At 46.0% G+C, this 19,125-nt stretch overlaps 1 protein-coding gene across 1 annotated transcript; it reads right to left on the minus strand.

Moving 5' to 3' along the window:
- Window positions 1-11,578: 11,578 nt before the first annotated feature.
- LOC124161478 lies at window positions 11,579-18,840 on the minus strand. The gene is made up of 4 exons (XM_046537799.1): window positions 18,721-18,840; window positions 18,027-18,213; window positions 11,774-12,802; window positions 11,579-11,658 (listed from the first exon to the last, which is right to left on the minus strand). The coding sequence occupies exons 1-4, from the start codon at window positions 18,838-18,840 to the stop codon at window positions 11,579-11,581; spliced, it is 1,416 nt and encodes a 471-aa protein (XP_046393755.1).
- Between the last annotated feature and the right edge of the window lie 285 nt (window positions 18,841-19,125).

The following is a 19,125-nucleotide window of genomic DNA, read 5'->3' on the forward strand; positions in this document are numbered from 1 at the left end:
AGCTCTTTACCATAATGAAAGAAGCAAAGATAAATTACAAAGATAGAAGAATTATCTGGGGTCTATATAGAGAAGAAATTGCAGTGCTGAGATTTGGACAATACGAACAGCAGGCCAAAATTAGAAAAGGAGTGAGACAGGGATGTTCATTGTCACCTGCGCTATTTAACTTATACCTACAAAGAGCACTGGACGAGGCAGAGAGCAACTTACCGGAAGCAGGAATTAAGGTCCATGGGCAGAGGATATATAAGCTATGTTTTGCGGACGACTTAGCAGTCTTGGCAGAAAGTTAAGACCAACTACAAGAAGTGCTTAGGGAGATGGAAGTCACGCTGGCTAGATACAATCTAAAGTTAAGCAGGACCAAAACCAAGACACTCGTTGTAAGCAAAACGGGAATACCAGCACATATAACTTTGGGTAAAACACAGCTGAACAATGTAGAAGAATTCACGTATTTAGGAAGCAAGATCACCACGGATGCCAGAAGCAAAAGGGAAATAAGCTGTAGAATACAACAGGCAAAAATAGCTTTCAACAAGAAGAGAAAGATATACGTTTCAAAAAACATGAGTATCAAGATTAGGATGAATCTACTCAAAACTTTTGCATGGAGCATAATGCTTTATGGTAGTGAAACTTGGACGATAGGAGCAGCAGAGAAAAAAAGAATTGATGATTTTGAACTATGGTGCTACCGTAGAATGTTAAAAGTTTCATGGGTAGACCGGGTAACGAATGAGGAGATACTGGAAAGACTGGGAGTGAAAGCAGACCTGTGGAGTATTCTAACTGCAAGGAGAAGTAAATGGGTTGGACATTTACTGAGACAAAATAATGGATTGGTAAAAACAGTTTTAGAGGGCACTGTGGAGGGGAAGAGGGGCAGAGGAAGGCCGAGGTTGAGCTATATCACCCAAGTAATGAAGGACATGGGCTGCAAAAGCTACCTAGAGCTGAAGAGGCTGGCGGAGGACAGACAGAGATGGAGAGACTGCTGCAAACCAACCCAAGGGTTGATTACTTAGAAGAAAAATGGAAGAACCAAGGCATTTCTGCATTCACATAGGAAGTTAGTTAAAAGTAACACGAAAACTTCTTTTAAAATTTACATACGCGAATCCATTTCAATGAATAAAAAAATTGAGTATGCGACAAATTATTCTTTGCCAAAATCATTGCCGTTTCAACCATTTCACCACGAATACCGCTGTGGGTAGGATCATAAATGAGTGGGAGGGTCGGGCTTAATTGCCTAAGGCAGGTGTCTCCAAAATACGGCCCGCGGGCCGGATCCGGCCCGCGCACTCATTTCAAGTATGGCGTGATTCTCGCTCGTTTAACTCTGTGAAACGCCGCTAGGAGCATTGTAGCGCTGTACTGCACGTCAAAGTCGCCTTCAACTGTTCGTAAATAAGAAGTACACGAGTACACCACCGGATTATTCAGTAGACGTTGGTATCGATTACTTCAGTCATCGGCAAATTTGCTATCCGGCCCGCGGGGCGATTCGGAATGTGGAATGTGATCCTCTTGGCCTAGTAAATTGGAGACCCCTGTGTTAGAGGGTAGAATGGTAGGTAAACGAGAGAGGGGAAGGAAAAGAACTAGATTGTTTTATATAAAATGAAAGGAAGCCGTGGCGGATCCAGAGAGGGAATGGGGGGAGGGGCCTATAGCTCCTTCCTTTGGACGTGATCCCTCACACCAGAGTCCTCTGGATGGCAGTACTCTACACTACTCCCTCATAGGGTCACTTTGTAGTGTATTATCAACAATCCAGAGGACTCTGCCTCACACCACGAGACAGCGCCAACCGGCGACAACATTGCCAACCGACGACAACATCGCCGACCGACGGCAACAACTCAGCCGTCGAGGACGCCAACCAGCGTTGTCCGGCTACCCTCATCATCCGTCGCTATCAGCGGCAACTCATCCTAACCGCTTCTTCTGCTGCGTCAAGGAGCTGTCACCGCAGATAGGGACCACCCGTCGCCAAAAGGGCACCCGGGGGGCCGCACCTGACTGGGTTCGTACCTGCCGCTCGAACCCGGTCACTGTGGTTCTCACCTTCGGGTGGTGCCTTTGCCCAAGTGACAATTCCCAGGTTGTCTCGGCCGCTACCCCAGGCACTGGAGGTAAAACTCATTGCACACCTGGGGGACACAACCGGGTCCCCTCGTCAGGGAAATAGGCCCCCCTGTCCTCCATGTCCCCCCCTTAGCCGACAAAATGGCTTCTAAGACGTCAATTGGCCCTCTTCAGGACCCTACCCTCGAAGAAATGCAGCCACAGACGCTCTACTCAGCCCGAATGGCAGTACGCACTGCCAACACTGCCCTAAACAAAATCGACACGCTACCGGTCACTCCTAACGGCCCTCTTCAGGTCCATAACACTGGTTTACAAAAAAACAAAAATTTTCTGGCGCAAGAGGTTTATTAGCCGATCTTTATAGGTTTTTTTGCGCTGATTTCAAATATGTAATTAGTTTTTCTCCATCACCCTCAGTTTTCGTGTGATTCACCGAAACGTCCCGAAAATCCCGAAAAATCTGGTTTCATGCACCAAGATACACTTAAAATTACATAACTTCCACCCTAGTTATCGTAGAGCAATGAAACAAAAACCAGCGCACTTGTCATGCTATACGCGTGAATTGAGACTACATTTCGTTCCATTATACATCGCCAGGGTTGGTACCCGGGGACCACAATATAAAAAAATGCAATTTTGGTAATCACGATTTTTGGCGCAAGAGGTTCATTTGCTGATCCTAATAGGGTTCTCCGCGCTGATTCAAATATGTAATTAGTTTCTCTCCATCACCCTCAGTTTTAGAAAAGCCTGCATATTTATAGAAATATGCAAGCATGTAAGAAAGTATCATCTTACCCTAAAATGTTGTGGAGATGGATTTCCTTCTGTATTTCGCGTCTTTCACATCTCTCTTCAGTGTCCAACAGTAATCAGCCACCATTCTTGCATTCCACTGTCCCTGATACCTCTTCTTCATAACACTTATATCTTGGTGGAACCGCTCACCATGCTCGGCACTGACGGCACCAAGGTTGTCAGGAAAAAAGTCCAGATGCGAGTCCAAAAAATGAATTTTCAGCGACATATTGCACCCCATGTCTTTGTACGATTGCAAAATTTCTTCCACAATGTATCGGAAGTTCTCTGCTTTATTATTCCCCAGAAAACTCTGTATCACACTTTTCGGTGCCCCCCAAGCTGTTCTTTCCACTGGGTGTAACCCATCCTTGAACATTTTGTCACCCATCAAAATTCTTATCTGGGGCCCACGAAAATTCCCTCTTCGATTTTGGCGTCATTTACCCGAGGAAATAGTGTCTTCATATGGCGAAATGCATCTGAATTTCTGTCTATTCCATTAGTCTCATCAGATGCAATTATTCTTCCTCCTCTGCACATAAAGTTCGGGCTGGTCAAGAACTTTGTGAGGGCTATGCATAGGAGACTAATGGAGGATGCGCAATATTTTTCTGTCCAGGAATTGGTGATTGCCGCTGTGGCCATTCCTTTCTGAGGTAATGTTGTGTCTTGTCTCTGCTATCCCATTCACATAAGAAGCAGCAAAATTTGGTGTAGCCTCCCTGGAGACCAGTTAACAAGGTAACAACCTTGAAATCGCAAAACAACCATCCATTTGTATCTATCATATTGAATTGTGTCCAGAAGAAATTTCATGTCTTTGTAAGTTTCTTTCACGTGAGTAGCATAAGCTACAGACACAGAGGGAAATTTGTTCCCGTTGTGCAACAGCACAGCCTTCAAACTCGTTTTTGACGAGTAGATGAATAGTCTCCATTCACTCGTTTTATGTTCATGGCCAAGTTCATCCATCACATACTCAATGTTGTTTCAGTAAACCAGACCATTTTCTTCAGAATAGAAATTTTGGAACTCTCTTTGACGATTGCGATAGAAACACACCTTTGTTTCATGATGCAGTAAGTTCCAGCCACTCAGTCTTGAACCTAACGGTTCGGACTGTTGTTTCGACAAGGACAAATCACGAATAAGATCGTTTAAATCACCTTGAGTTAGGGGATGAGGTTCACTGGAAGATGTACTTACCGTAAACGTAGGATCATGCAGCTGTACCTCTTCAACATGGGTGTCTTCCTCATGTTCAAAGTGCACTGGTGGTTGTGGCGGATGAGCTGGCACGGGTAAGTCCTTGCTGTGAGCAATTGGCCTCATTGCAGACGGCAAATCTGGGTACTTCACTGTATGCTTGGATTTTGCAGTAATTCCACTTATCTTGGTTACACAGAAGTAACAGTCTGATGACTGGTTTCGTGGTTCACGCCAAACTATGGGTACAGCAAAGTTCATGTGACGCTGCGATCCCTTTGCCCACTCTGCGAGACGTTTCGCGCATGTCGAACAACATATATGTGGTGCCCAGTCCTTGTCTTGCTCCTCCACTTTACAACCGAAGTATAATTCATAGCAATGTTTCAGCAAAGGGGTCAAAGAACGACGTTGCGACTGGAATGTCAACTCCCCACAACACAACACAAATATAACAGAAGTTGTCGGGGTGGGTAACGCACTTCCTGGGCATCATCAATAAATCTTGAGTGGGCCTGAGGGAGTGTGGCCAACAATGACTGACAACCCTACCACAGTGGGAATGTGTGCGATTATAAAGCACGCGCTCCAATCCACTACTCACGACGCAACCCTACTTAATACAATACGAGCGATAAAATTGACAGTACTAAAAAAAATATATATATATCACTGGGCGTCCAGAAAGTTCGCTTCTTCAGGAACAAAATTGCATTTTTTGACATCGTGGTCCCCGGGTACCAACCCTGGCGATGTATAATGGAACGAAATGTAGTCTCATTTCACGCGTATAGCATGACAAGTGCGCTGGTTTTTGTTTCATTGCTCTACGATAACTAGGGTGGAAGTTATGTCATTTTAAGTGTATCTTGGTGCATGAAACCAGATTTTTCGGGATTTTCCGGGACGTTTCGGTGAATCACACGAAAACTGAGGGTGATGGAGAAAAACTAATTACATATTTGAAATCAGCGCGAAAAACCCTATAAAGATCGGTTAATAAACCTCTTGCGCCAAAAATCGTGTTTACCAGTGTAATCAAACTGAAACTCACCCAGAGCCATGCATTTCATCCGATATGACTGCTACAGATACTGTCATTGCCCCTAACACTCAACCAACCCCAGACACTTCAAAAATGCAATACAATCACCCCAAACATCACGTCCCAATCGCCTGCGATCCCCGCTTCCAGGCACTCATGAAAGAGGGAGGCGACGAACTTACGGCATTCGTTATTGAGTATAGCCTTACTAGCCCCGCCGCAGATAAACCTGCACCTGAACCGCAATGGACCAATGTTCCTGCCAAACGACGTGCTGTTCGCCCGCCAAGCCCTCCGCAACCCGCGACGCCAGTAGTTCGCAGCAGGTTTGCTGCGATCTCCCCAACGGAGACAGATGACACGTCAGAAATGCAAGCTGACGAGACCGAAGATAACTAACCGGAACCCAAAACGCGCATCCCGCCCATCTTCCTTACGGAAACATCAAACTGGCCACAGAAGCAACGCGCAATCAAAGCCGTGTGCGATTTTCCCCCAATTTGCACGCTCGTTAAGAAGGGCATTCGCATAAAATGTCAAAGAATTGCTGACTTCCGGGCTGTCACACGACTATTAAAAGAGAAGTCATGGGCCCACTATACCTATCAAGTGAAAACTGACAAGCAGATACACTATGTCATACGTGGAATCCCCTATGACACTTCAATTGCTGAAATAGCTGAAGCTCTGGAAGACGTTGGCTTTAGCACCGAATACATCACGCAACTACGCACCATCAGGCTGAACGAATAAGAAAAATCAATTCGACAGTTAGCCAAGGAATGCGATCCACCAATTGAACTCCCAGCGGTCGCACCAAAACCACTCCCCATCTATCAAGTATAATTGCAGAACCCTGGATTAGGTGACGAGTTTCTCAAGTTAAATAGCCTCTTTGATCTTGGTGTTAAAGTTAAGAAATACAGACCATCGCCTGGACCACCGCAGTGCACCACCTGCCAAAATTTCGGGCATACCTTTAGAACATGTGGGCTTAAACCTGGATGTCACAAATGCGCCGGAGACCACCACTATTCAAAATGCCCCAAGCCAAAAGATACGCCAGCAAAGTGCGTCAACTGTTCCGGCAACCATCCGGCTAACTACAGAGGATGTCTTGCCTACAAAGAATTACAACAAGCAATGAACGAAAAAAGACAGCGCCTTCTTAATCCAACAGCAGCCCCACCAGAAGTTCCCAACCAATCTCAATTCCCCCAACTACGAAACCCATGGAACCGTAACCAAACTCCCGCAACTACTCCTAAAGCTCAACCAACTGCCAATCCACACCAACCTCCTATAAATTTGTTAAATCAACAAACTCCCTCAACTTCCAACTCCCACTAGCCTCTTTCAATTCCGCTCAAATAACAAATTCCTCCCAATTCCACCAGCAACGTACCAAACCCCCCACAACCTTCCTCAGCCCCCTTTGACTGGAAATCCGCCATCAAACCCTGGTTCCTGGGCCTAATTAAAAAAGTCCTAGCCCCCCCAGAGGGAAAGTCCAAACTGGACATACTCCTGGAGGAGCTTATATCATCCTCAATGGCCTCTAAAGCCAGACATCAAATAAACGTCCTGCAATGGAACGCCGATTCCATCAGCAATAAAAAGATCGAACTACAACAACTAATTGACGCACATCACCCCGAAATAGTGCTAATACAGGAAACCTGGCTGAAACCTAACAAGACAATTTACATACCTAACTACCGCTGCATTCGCCGCTACCGAGAGACTCTGGGCGGCGGAGTCCTTATGCTAATAAAAAAATCTATAAAATTTGAACTGCTGAAAGATCCCTCCTCACCGATCATTGAGCTGGTGGGAGCTGCAAAACATACTTTATTGGCCCCCCTCGAAGTGTGGTCGGCGTATAGCAAGCCAAACTGCTAGTGGGAAGCCGCTCACACCCAGACAATTCTCCAACTAGCCCAAAAGCCCTGCATTATCGGCGGGGACCTGAACAGCAAGCACACGGACTGGGGCTGCCGTTCCACCAACCTACATGGAAAACACATCAAGAAAATAGCATCCTCCCACGCAATTCAAGTTTTTGCTTCTGATTCTCCAACCCACTTCCCACCATTCCCAATGCTTCCAGACATTCTAGATCTAGTCCTCTCCGCCAACCTCCCTACCAACATCACGCCGAGCACCATCGACAACACAGCATAACACCATTGCCCACTGAAGTTCACCATACCACTAACCCATCAGTCTCTGCCTCCGCCGCCAAATCTACGGATCAACTGGACCAAGTGTACCGAGCTTACGAGCCAACATCTCACTCCCGGATCCTCGCAATATGAAAACCGCAGCGCAACTGGATCAGTTGGCGGAAGACTTTTCCTGCTTTCTTCAGAACTCCCTCAAATCAGCCTCCATACCACCAAAATTGGATACTCTAGCAGGTGAATGCCTTCCGGGACGAATGCAAGACATCATCCGGAGACGAAACGCTGCCCAGAAGACTTTGGCAACGCACATACCTTCCGGCAGATCATAACCTGTACAGAGTGCTCAAAAACCGCGCCACTTCCTCGCTCCGTGAATATAATTCCAAAAAATGGGATTCCATGATAGGGACTTTGTCCCACAAGGACCACTCCGTATGGCAACTAGCATGGAATCTGAGAGGAAAGCGCTCGCAATCAAAACCACTCACTCACCAAGGAATCACCGCTGTGTCAGATGCCTCCCAAGCGAACCTTTTCGCAGAACATTTAGCCACAACTTTCCAAAACCATCTACCATCAAATCTGGAAAACGAAGCTACTGCAACGATCACATCTCTACAAAAAACTCCAACACCACCTGTCGCGTCACGTGGCCGTTGTGTCCCGCCCGAAATGCAATTCATGAAGGGCCGAAACTTAGCCTTACATTTACGACGAAAAATAATAAGAGAAAAAAGAAATGAGGGACTGGAAACCAAAAATTAAATAAAGTGAACGGAAGAAACGACGGGGGTGGAAAAGAAAATAAGTAAGGGAATCCCGCCTTACCTTGGCTTCCGCCTAACACTGCACCCCATGCGTCCGTCCAACACTTGATCCTCGCCCGAGCTTCGGCGAGATAAAAACGCGTCTTCGCCTTGACATCAGGCGAACGAAAGCTGTCCTCTTCGCCTGTACACAAGCGAAGGAATGCCGGTGCCACGCCTGCACTGTTCTTCCTGGGCTTCTCAAGCCCTCTTTAGGCGAAAAAGTACGACATAAAACAAAAAAACCAAGGCAGGTGGGAAAAAAGAAGAAAGGAGGGAAATTCAAATGAAAATAAAAGAAAAACATAAGGCTGTTCCGGCCCGAACACCACCATTCCCTGTTATAACCTCAGCTGAAATCCAAGGAATAATCTCCAAACTAAAAATACATTCTATTGCGGGACCAGATTCAATCTCAAACCGGTCCATCAAGAATCTTCATAGCAATGCAACAAAATATCTACGCCACCTAATGAATGCCTGCTTCCTGCTATAACACTTCCCCATGCCTTGGCGCAGTGCAAAAATTATCCTACTTCCAAAACCCGGCAAACCTCTTCATGACCCCAAAAACTACCGCCCAATAAGTCTTCTCAACTACCTTGGAAAAATTCTGGAACGTTGTATCCTGAACCGGCTTTCCGCGGAGACTGACAAAGGAAACCTGCTTCGACCAGAGCAAGCAGGCTTCAGAGCCCAACATGCTACAACCCACCAAATGACAAGAATTGCAGAGTTCATCACTTTCGGCTTCAACATAAATAAGCAATCCCACTGGGTGTTCTTGGACCTACTTAAAGCTTTCGACAGAGTCTGGCATGCCAATTCTCAAAATCTCCAGCCGTCCCATTTCAACGTACATACAAAAACTATTAAATTCCTTCCTTTCAAACCGATCCTTCTTCGTTTCCGTCAACTCTGCTTCCTCACCTTCCAAACCGATTACCTCCGGAGTACCCCAAGGCTCCGTTATCTCACCAATCCTATTTAATCTATTCTACAATGACCTGCCCTGTAACCCCAAAACCGAAACCTTCCTCTATGCTGATGATACGGCAATAACATCCCGCTCCTTCAACCCTAACATAGCTACTAGAAATGTCCAAGAACACATCAATCCCGTCAAAACGTGGATGGATACATGGAAACTTTCCTTAAATGCCAGTAATGGCAATGACATCACATTTACCAGATCTAAATACAAAAACACCACCCCATCCCACTATGGCCAGGAGATCATTCCGGATGCCAATGAAGTGAAAATCTTTGGAGTCATGCTCGACAACAAATTGTCCTGGAACGCCCACATCAAATACGCTGCCAACAAGACACAAGCTGCAATATCGGCACTCAACCCGCTGATCCACAGAAGAAGCAAGTTACACATCAGCACCAAAAGAACGCTGTACGTCTCAATGATACGGCCTCTAATAACGTACGGTAACCCCGCCTGGGCAAACACTAATTACACAAATCTAAAGAAGCTCTGCTCCTCACAAAGCAAACTAATACGACGCATGGTCAATGCTCCATGGTTCGTAAGAAACGAAATAATCCAAAAGGACCTAAACATCCCTCCACTAGACCAACACCTTACAAACATTAAAGACAAATTTGAAAAATCACTCACAAACATCAACAATACACTACTACACGACATTTGGAACTACGAAACCAACCCACACTTCAAATATCGTAGACCAAAACACCCGATTCGCCTGGCCCCACTAACACTCAACGAAGAACACAGAACCTAAACAAAGAAGAACACTTTAACGCCCAGACACTGAACGCATAGCTAAACAAACCATAAAACAATAATATGTCCTATTTAAAGTCCCGCTAAGAAGAAACATCCAAGACCAACGTGCGTTTAGCAGCCACGGCTGAACAGCGCAACATATGCGCACCAGCGCAGTTCAAACGTCCTACGTCCACGTCCTTGGAAAGCATCGTGGAGAGGGAAGCCTTAGGGAACGAAGCAGAGTGACAACATCGTCGGTCATTCTTCCCTATGGGTTTAGAAGCTTCGTCCCCTACTTCGGCCAGATGCCGCGGACCACGCCGCAGCCGGAAGCCACCCGCGGAACCAGACTATCGGAGCGGAGACGGAGCACGTGGCCGGTGACCACTGACGCCGCCATCCCACCTACGGCTCGTGGACCCGCCGCCGACGCCGGAACCCCCCCACCCACCGCCACAGCTGTCGTGGATCCCCGGAGATCCCCAGTGAGGCCATTCCGGATGGATCCAGCCCTAGCCCCGCGGAAGGAGTAACCGCGTCGCGGACCTCGCCACCCACCTTTGCACTCAATCTTGTAGGGGGAAGAAACCAATAAGCGCACCCCCGGGTGCTTTAAACTTTACCTCGACGAGTTATCCTTCCACAATGATTACCCGATCCCGTGTACCGGAGTGGGTCTCCCTCCCACCTATGGATGTCGCAGGATCCGCGACAAGTAAAAACTGAATTCGCATGAAAGATTTCTCATACCCCATATCCGATCTGAGAAAGCTACCTGAAATTCTCGGTCTAAGATAGCTACTCCCAGTTAGGGAATACGGTTGGTATCCAATTCAGGTAGCTAGTTCGAAGCTACCAGAACGGAAGCTTCGAGTTAGAGAATAGACACCCAGGACATCCCAGTGTCTTAAGATCGCCCCGTTATTAGGAAGAGAAAAAATCTCGAGGTCCAGAAGGGGAATGAAGAGCCCGCGGAATTGCAAATGGACCATGCTATCCCCGGAAACGGTAAAGAGGAGCTGATGAAGATACATATTTCGAATCCAATTATGCAAGAGGATCGCATTCTTTCCAACACAAATTAGGCTTCCATTACTACAGAACATGTGTTGAAATAAAGTGAAATCTGTTATTCAGCTGAACTTCTTTAATGGTGGGTACAGAGTGCAGGCCACCTTCACAAGGCACGGTTCGGCGTAAGAGTGCGCGAGAATGCCGGGCGAGACGAAACTCCTGGTCGGCCCAGCGCATGCGCACTAGACCTCTCCCTCCCCCTCCATCGCCACCTGGAGGGAATTCAAAAAGCCTAAACATACCGCCCGCCTCGGCAATGTCGAAATAATTACCTTAACATTTATAGCCGCCCGCCGTGACAAAAATATCGGGGCAGCCAACTTACAGAATCAAAGAAAACATACAAAAATGAATATGACTTACCACCGAAACAAGTAATTTAACAATAAATATTTAGTTAGGCAATTTACATATCATATTGACAGGGCGCAGAATAAAACCCTTTGAAGTTTTTTTTTATATTTTAAATGAAATTTAGTAGATTTTATCGCTGCCTCCCATAAGCCTCCGAAGTGCGGCGCGTACGGTGGGATAAAGGTCCACTGCGTCCCCGTGTTGCTCAGCTGACAGCCGACTTCTTTATAGAAGGATGAGGATTGCTGGAACATTGTCTTCAATTCTTGCGCAGCTCCTCGGAAGGTTGAGGCGTTGTCGCTGTAGAGAAAATAACAAGCACCTCTTCGCGAAACAAATCTGCGAAAAGCAAGGAGAAAAGTGTTAGTGGTAAGATCAGATACACATTCAAGGTGAACGGCCTTCGTTACCATACAGATAAAAAGGCAAATATATCCTTTATATGCTTTGTGACCCCGACCCTTAGTAGCCCTCAGGAGGAATGGACCAGCATAGTCCAGTCCAGTAGATAAGAATGGTGTTTGGGGTTTAACCCTTTCTTCTGGAAGATCACCCATGCGTTGCACCAGAGTCTCTCCACGAAACCGGGCGCAGGTCACACAAGTCCGGATTTCTCGCTTTACCACCACGCGGCTGCGGATGATCCAGTACCGTTGCGCTAGGTACGCTGCTGTAGCTTGCAGTCCGCCATGAAGAGTGACTGCGTGTGCGTGGCGCACCAGCAGCACGGTGAAATGGTGATCCTTTGGAATGATGATGGGATGTTTCTCGTCATAGTCCAGCACTGCATTTCTTAGCCGACCACCCACGCGAAGTAGTCCATCCGCATCGCAAAACGGTCGAAGAGGTAGCAGGGGTGAGGACCTTTTCAGGGATTTCCCAGACGTCAAGGCTGCAAGTTCGTCTCGGAATGCTGTGGACTGCATGCTCCTGATTACCGCAGTCAGAGCTTGGGCACGCTCCTCGGGGGAGACAAACCCCGAGCGTTTGTGGCTTTTATCCCTGAAATTGTGTAACCATCTTAGGCACAGAGACATGACGTTTAGCAGGCGCAGGTATGATGAAAATCTTTGTAATACATCACCTGAGTTATGAAGGGAAGTTGCAGAGTGGTTTACGGCCATCCGCATCTCCGAATCCTCAGCACCTGATGATTCGGGTTTCCCACAGCTCCACCCCTCTTCCCGGCCGGCAAGCCATGGTGGTCCACTCCACCAGAGAGAGGAGTCCATCAGTTCATCAGGGCTGATCCCACGGGTTGCGGCATCAGCTGGGTTGAGCTTGGTGTTGACGTAGCTCCACTGGGTCCCCGGAAGCGACGTCTGGATCTCCGCGACGCGATGAGCCACGAAGGTCTTCCACCTTGAGGGGTGGCCACGGATCCAGGCCAAAGAAACTGCTGAATCTGTCCAGCAGAATACTGGCACAGACACGAACTGAAGGCCCTCCACTATTTTCACCAGGAAGCGAGTTAAAAGTACAGCTGCACACAATTCAAGGCGAGGCACACTAACAAGTTTTAACGGGGCGATTTTCGTTTTAGCGGCCAACAGGCTAACATAGCCATCCTCCCCCTCCCCAGCAACACGCAAATACACTGCTGCTGCGTATGCCCTCTCAGAGGCATAAACTCTGCCAACGTTCAGTAAGTTCCAAAGATAGAACTTCATCCCATCCTACCTTGGACAGCCACAAGTCTTGCAATATAATTTTGGCCACAATTAGTACAGGTGCCATCCAACCTAATGGATCAAATAATCGGGCTATCTCCGAAAGCACAGTTCTCTTAGTCACTACTGCCTCTCGGCCGGTCGGATGAGCAACCCTCGCACTAAATGTATCTAACACTGGTGACCATCTTACTCCCAAGGTAGCAACCACTTCTGAGTCAGAAAATACTTTCTTCGGATTTTCATCATCCGAACAAAGACTGGGTTCGTTAGATGCCCACTTACTTAATGGAAATCCGCCCCTCGCTAGTAATTCAATTAACTGTCTCTTAACGTCCATAGCATCAATTAAATTAGCTGCACCACAAAGAATGTCATCCACGTAAGAATGCCGTGCCACTGCTTTAGCTCCCAAAGGGAATGAATGACCCTCGTCAAGTACCAATTGCCGGAGTACTCTGATAGCTAGTAAGGGGGCTGGAGCCGTACCGTAAGTAACCGTAGTCAGCTTATAATCTGAGATTATTTCGGAAGGATCCTTACGCCAAATAACACGTTGAAAGTCTGAGTCGTCCTCATGCAATCGAATTTGGCGGAACATTTTCACTATGTCCGAAGTAAAAGCCACTCGAAAAAAATGCCAACGCGTTAGAATCAACCACAAATCCGGTTGCTGACGAGGTCCACTCAACAATAAATCATTTAAAGAATTACCAGAGGCACTCTTAAAAGATGCATTAAATACAATTCGAACCTTACGCGTTTCGTCATTTTCTTTCGAAACAGCATGGTGTGGCAAGTAATATAATTGATCGCTCGCACTAGTAAGTTCCATGTGACTTAGATTTAAGTATTCCGTCATAAATGCGGCATACTTCTCCCTCAAAACAGGTTGACTTCTGAGTCGATTCTCGTTTTTCAAAAATAATTTCATAGCTGACTCCTGAGAAGGATACAATTTCAGCGAATTGTTTGGCCTGAATGGCAAACGTACTACATATCTCCCATCAGAGTCCCTGCGGTGAGTCGTTTTAAAATGATTTTCACAATAAGAATCCTCTTCTGACGGCGGTGTTACCGTGGAAACTTCCTCAAGGGACCAAAATTTCTGAATCTCATCCATCACCCTTTCATATGCTTGCACATGCAAAGCGGTAGCACAGTCATTTTGAAATTGCATATCCTTCGCACGCGAAACAGGTCCCATTAACACCCATCCAAAAGGAGTTAAACGAGCAGTAGGACTTCCTACAGGCCCTTCGCGAACTGCACTTAAAAGTATTTCCCCGCAGACATCGGCGCCCAAGATGAGGTCAACTGATGAAGGAATGGCATGAGTTGGATCCGCAAAGGTCAACCCCTCCAGATGAGACCATGGGTGCAATTTTGCATAGTGGGAGGGCGTAAGAGCGGTTAGCCTTTTAAGCACCAAGGCTTGAAGATCTAGTTTAAAGTTTCTGTCGAAGGAGGATGTAACTGTCACGTTTACCATGCTCAAAGCAGTACCCACTTCATGACCTTGTATGCCCATGATCGGAACGCTGACCTTAGATCCGCGAAGTCCCAGAGTTTGCGCCAACCATTCCGTAACAAAAGACGTATCAGACCCAGTGTCTATGAGTCCTCTCACTGTGATACATTTTCCCGTAAGTGATTCAACCTGGGCATAAAAAGTCGCTAAGAGAAACACTCGACTTGAAGAGCTTGCGCGACATAACACTGCGCCGGGGGGAGTCGAAGGGGAAATCGTGGGCGACTTTAATGGTATGGCATCAGCCGATTGAGGATTATCCGCGAGTCTCGGAAATGCTTCATGCAGTAGCGTATGGTGCTTGCTGCCACACGCTAGACACCGACCTGATGATCGACACCGACTCGCTTCGTGATTACGAGAAAGGCAATTTAGGCAATGAGAAAGCTTGATGACTTCTTCTCTTCGTTCCTCAGGTTTAAGAGCCTTAAAACCTAAGCAATAGCTCAAAAAATGACCCCTTGAACAGAGCGGACAAGCGGCATTATTTCTTCTCGAAGACTTTGACGACACTGCATTCAACATTTTACTCGACTGACTCGGTGATTTCACTGAGTTATTTCGACCCCTCTTTGACTCTGAATTTGAAGCCGAATTGGAAGAAGCTACTTCTCTTGAAGCGTCCAAGGCACGAATTCGGTTTTCAAGGAAATCAGACAAACTCACAAAGGACGGCACCGCACTCATTTCTGAGTGAGATAATTCCCACTGGAACCGTGTAGAAGAATCGAGTTTACTTACTAAAAGGAATACGAACCATTCGTCCCATGCTTGAACTGGCTTTTGAAGGCTTTCAAATACCCTGATAGTTTGGCGAAATTGATCTAGGACTCGCTTCAGTTCAAAGGAAGTCGCCCTTTGCATATTTGGAAGTTCAAACAAACTCTTCATATGAAAATTTGAAAGAACTCTAGCGCTACCATACCGCTTCTCTAAGTCATTCCACGCCCCTTGGTAATTCGCCCCAGAGATAGGCAAATTCTGTATTACTTTAGCGGCAGGCCCACGTAGGTGAGTTTTAAGATACAAAAGTTTTTGCACATTTGATAGGTCTGGCGCCTCGTCCACTAACTTTTGGAATTGCTCTTTGAAACTTTCCCATTCTAACAGGTCGCCAGAAAAAACAGGTAATTCTCTTTTCGGAAGATTAGAATTAACTGAGGCGCTACGTGATACTTCATTTTCACATGAATTCGATCGTTTTAATTGAGACACGTAGTCAGATATGTTAGACAAAGCGTCGATATAAAGCTCCTCCACCCGCGAGAAGTGATCATTTTTCACGTACTCTGTCTTAGCGGCTTCGGCTTGCTCCAAAACTACGAAGTGGCCCGAAAGAAATGCATTCCAATACGAATCAAGCAAGTCCTTACGTTTCTCGAGTAAGTTAGCGGTTAGTCTGTCCTTGCCCAATTTCATCGTATTTGACCAAAAACGAGAAATAAGTTCACTTTTACTCATTTGAGTTTGCACAAGGCTTTCTAGATCCTTCGACATACTTCAAAGGGAATGATTGAACACGAAATAAGACGATCGAAGGAATAAAAGTTTCAGCAGTCAAGTCAATCTCACCAAGAACCAGATGAAGTTGAGGCAGGCCGTGTAGAGCAGAAACTTCTTCAAAGTCCTAGGGAAGCACACACCCTGGCAGATGGAGTCGTAGAAAAACCATCACTATTGAAGAAAAATTGTCGAACCACGTGGCTTCTAGAAATTTCCACCTAGAATAAAAGTCCTTTAAGTGCCAAAAAAGGAGAAAAATTTCACAATCCTGCACTATTAAACGCTGGAATCGTAGTAAAACCGGAAAAGATCCGCCCGAAGGACCAACTTTTATGTTGAAATAAAGTGAAATCTGTTATTCAGCTGAACTTCTTTAATGGTGGGTACAGAGTGCAGGCCACCTTCACAAGGCACGGTTCGGCGTAAGAGTGCGCGAGAATGCCGGGCGAGACGAAAGTCCTGGTCGGCCCAGCGCATGCGCACTAGACCTCTCCCTCCCCCTCCATCGCCACCTGGAGGGAATTCAAAAAGCCTAAACAACAGGAGGTAAAAACTCAAATGAAGTATAGGAGCAAACATGAGCAAAGAGATGGCTGTTGTCGAGCAATTGCAACTTCTCCAATCAATTACCTTAAGGTTGAAAAAAGCCTGTTGCTTTTACCGACCCTGACTGTTTGTGATAGTGCCTCCTGTGAAAACTTGGATTCGTCATTTTGAGAGAGTGCCTCGAGTTGTTTCTCAGACTATCAAGGGTAATGGTATACTTCTAGTGAAAAACACAGTACCTGGATGTAAAGTGCAGTCCATGCAGATATTGTTCAAGTGTAATTCTTCGTTAAAACTTTCGCGTGTGATCGTCATTATGATTAAAAACTTTTGGGCTATGTCGCCGCGTCAATTCTTGGGTGGCAATAACGTTTCCCGACCGATGCTGGTCGATTTTTCACGAGATTAGGAAGAGATGGGAATTAAAGATCTTTTATATAGGTATATGCGTCTGGTGGTGGGGGGAGGGGAGCGGGAGGTTGGAGGAGTGGATTGCTAATTGTTTTTTCTTATTATGGGTTGCCAAGTACGGCTAATTTTATTGCCGGTGTCTCTGTTTAAATTATTCTTACCTCTTTGGATATTAAATGGCTTCTCTGACGAGTCTCTGTTTAAAACCCTTAACTTTGGCGAGGATTTTGACTTCCTTGAGGTCGATAATGTGGCCAAGCGCTGCGTGTTCGGCTACCGCGGACTTTGTTGATTGCCCCAGTCGAATCGCTCTCGCGTGCTCTTCTAGGCGTGTTTTGATCGACCTGTCTGTTTCGCCGATGTAGTTCTTCCCGCAGGTCTGAAAAGGAATTTGGTAAACCCCTTCCACTTGTAGTGGAGTTCTATTCTTGACGGTATTTAGGAGATGCTTTATCTGTATGTATGATCGCCGGAGCATGAAATTAGCGATTTTTGCACCGCTGAGGCTATGATTTTTACACCGCTTTCCCTCGAGTTTATTTACCACTTTTCTGGGTCCCTATAGATACCCCTTAGTCAAAAACTCAGATAAGTGAGATGTGTAAATATACCCAAACATTGTAATCTGATATTTTTTATCGATGAATATATTGTGTTATAGACTCCCAGAAACATCTGCGGGGAATATATGGTTTCGCTACGGAACCGGAGACTTTGTGAAGAGTGGACGAGGAATGTCACTAATCAACACTGGGCTAATAAATCCTAAAGGATCAAATATGGATGCTATGGCTACTAGAACCTTTCTCTTTGTTAAGGTTTCGTTGATCGCAATCAAATCTCTTGGTTTTGTTCCACTGGCTATTTGGAACTGATCTAATGCACGGTGCCACAGAAGCCCAAGAGTTTTAATGTGATCATCATTGCGCTCAATGGCAATTTAGCTTCTCTCAGATCCTAGGGGTTACTTTCAAGCAAAGCATTGTGGTTAGAGCACCACTTACGCACCTCAAATCCTCCTTTGCTAAGCAACTCAATGAGCTCACCTTGCATTAATAGTGCCTCTTCCACGCTGTTTGCCCCGGACATACAATCATCCACGTAGAAGTCGTGCAATAAGGTTTCTGCAGCTCTTGGGTAGTTCTGAGCTTCTTCGACAGCTAACTGATCGATGAATTTAGTTGCTAGGTATGGTCCACCAGCAATGCCATAGATGACCGTGTTCAGCTGGAACTATGTATTAATTGGAGATGTAGGATTTTTCCTCCAGAGGATTCTCAGCAGGTTGCGATCTTCAGGGTGCATAGCTATTTGCCGATACATTTTGGCATTTTATCAGCAGTAAAACAAAAGTGAAGGGTACGAAAACGAATTGTTGTACTGAATAGGTCTGGCTGAATTGTGGGCCCAACCATCAGTAAGTCATTAGAGATGTACCATTACTTGTTTCTGCCGAGCCATCAAAAACCACTCTCAATTTGGTCGCCTTACTTTCCTCCTTCATGGTGAGGAATGTAATAACTCACAATATCATTATTTACTATGGCGCTGACTGACAGCACATGATCTAAGGCCTCATATTCGTCCATGAATTGCACATAATCACTTCGTGGTTGAGGTTGTCTGTTAAGCTTTCTTTGGAGTGGATGTAACCGCCTTGTCGCCATCTGGAAGGACTATATCCAAGTTGCATGCGAGGCTGACGTAATGGCAGTCGTACAATAAATCGCCCTGTCTCACCTCTTGTGGTATGTTGCTGGATGTGCTGTTCACATTCTTTCTCCTCCGAGGTTCGTGGCGTTTGGTTGATTTCTTCCATCTCTCAGAATCGTTCAAGTTGAGCATGTAGATCTTCATCATTCCTGAGTACTGATAAAGATGAGTATCTATGCGTTGGACTCACAGATGATTCTGGTGAGTTGTTTCTTCCTCTCACTATCCATCCAAGAGTGGTTTCTTGAAGAACAGGATGATCCATGTCCCTCACCATTTTTCCAGGATGCAGAAAGTGAAAGAAAACTTCCAATCCTAGCAGCAGGTCAATTTTACCTGGTTCATCAAACATTGGATCTGGTAATTGGATTTCTCCAAGTCTGGTAATTAATAAAAGTAGAAGGCTAATTTCCAGTGATTTGAAACTTGTAG

The sequence above is a fragment of the Ischnura elegans genome, chromosome 6, assembly GCF_921293095.1.
Source record: "Ischnura elegans chromosome 6, ioIscEleg1.1, whole genome shotgun sequence".
NCBI lineage: Eukaryota > Metazoa > Arthropoda > Insecta > Odonata > Coenagrionidae > Ischnura > Ischnura elegans.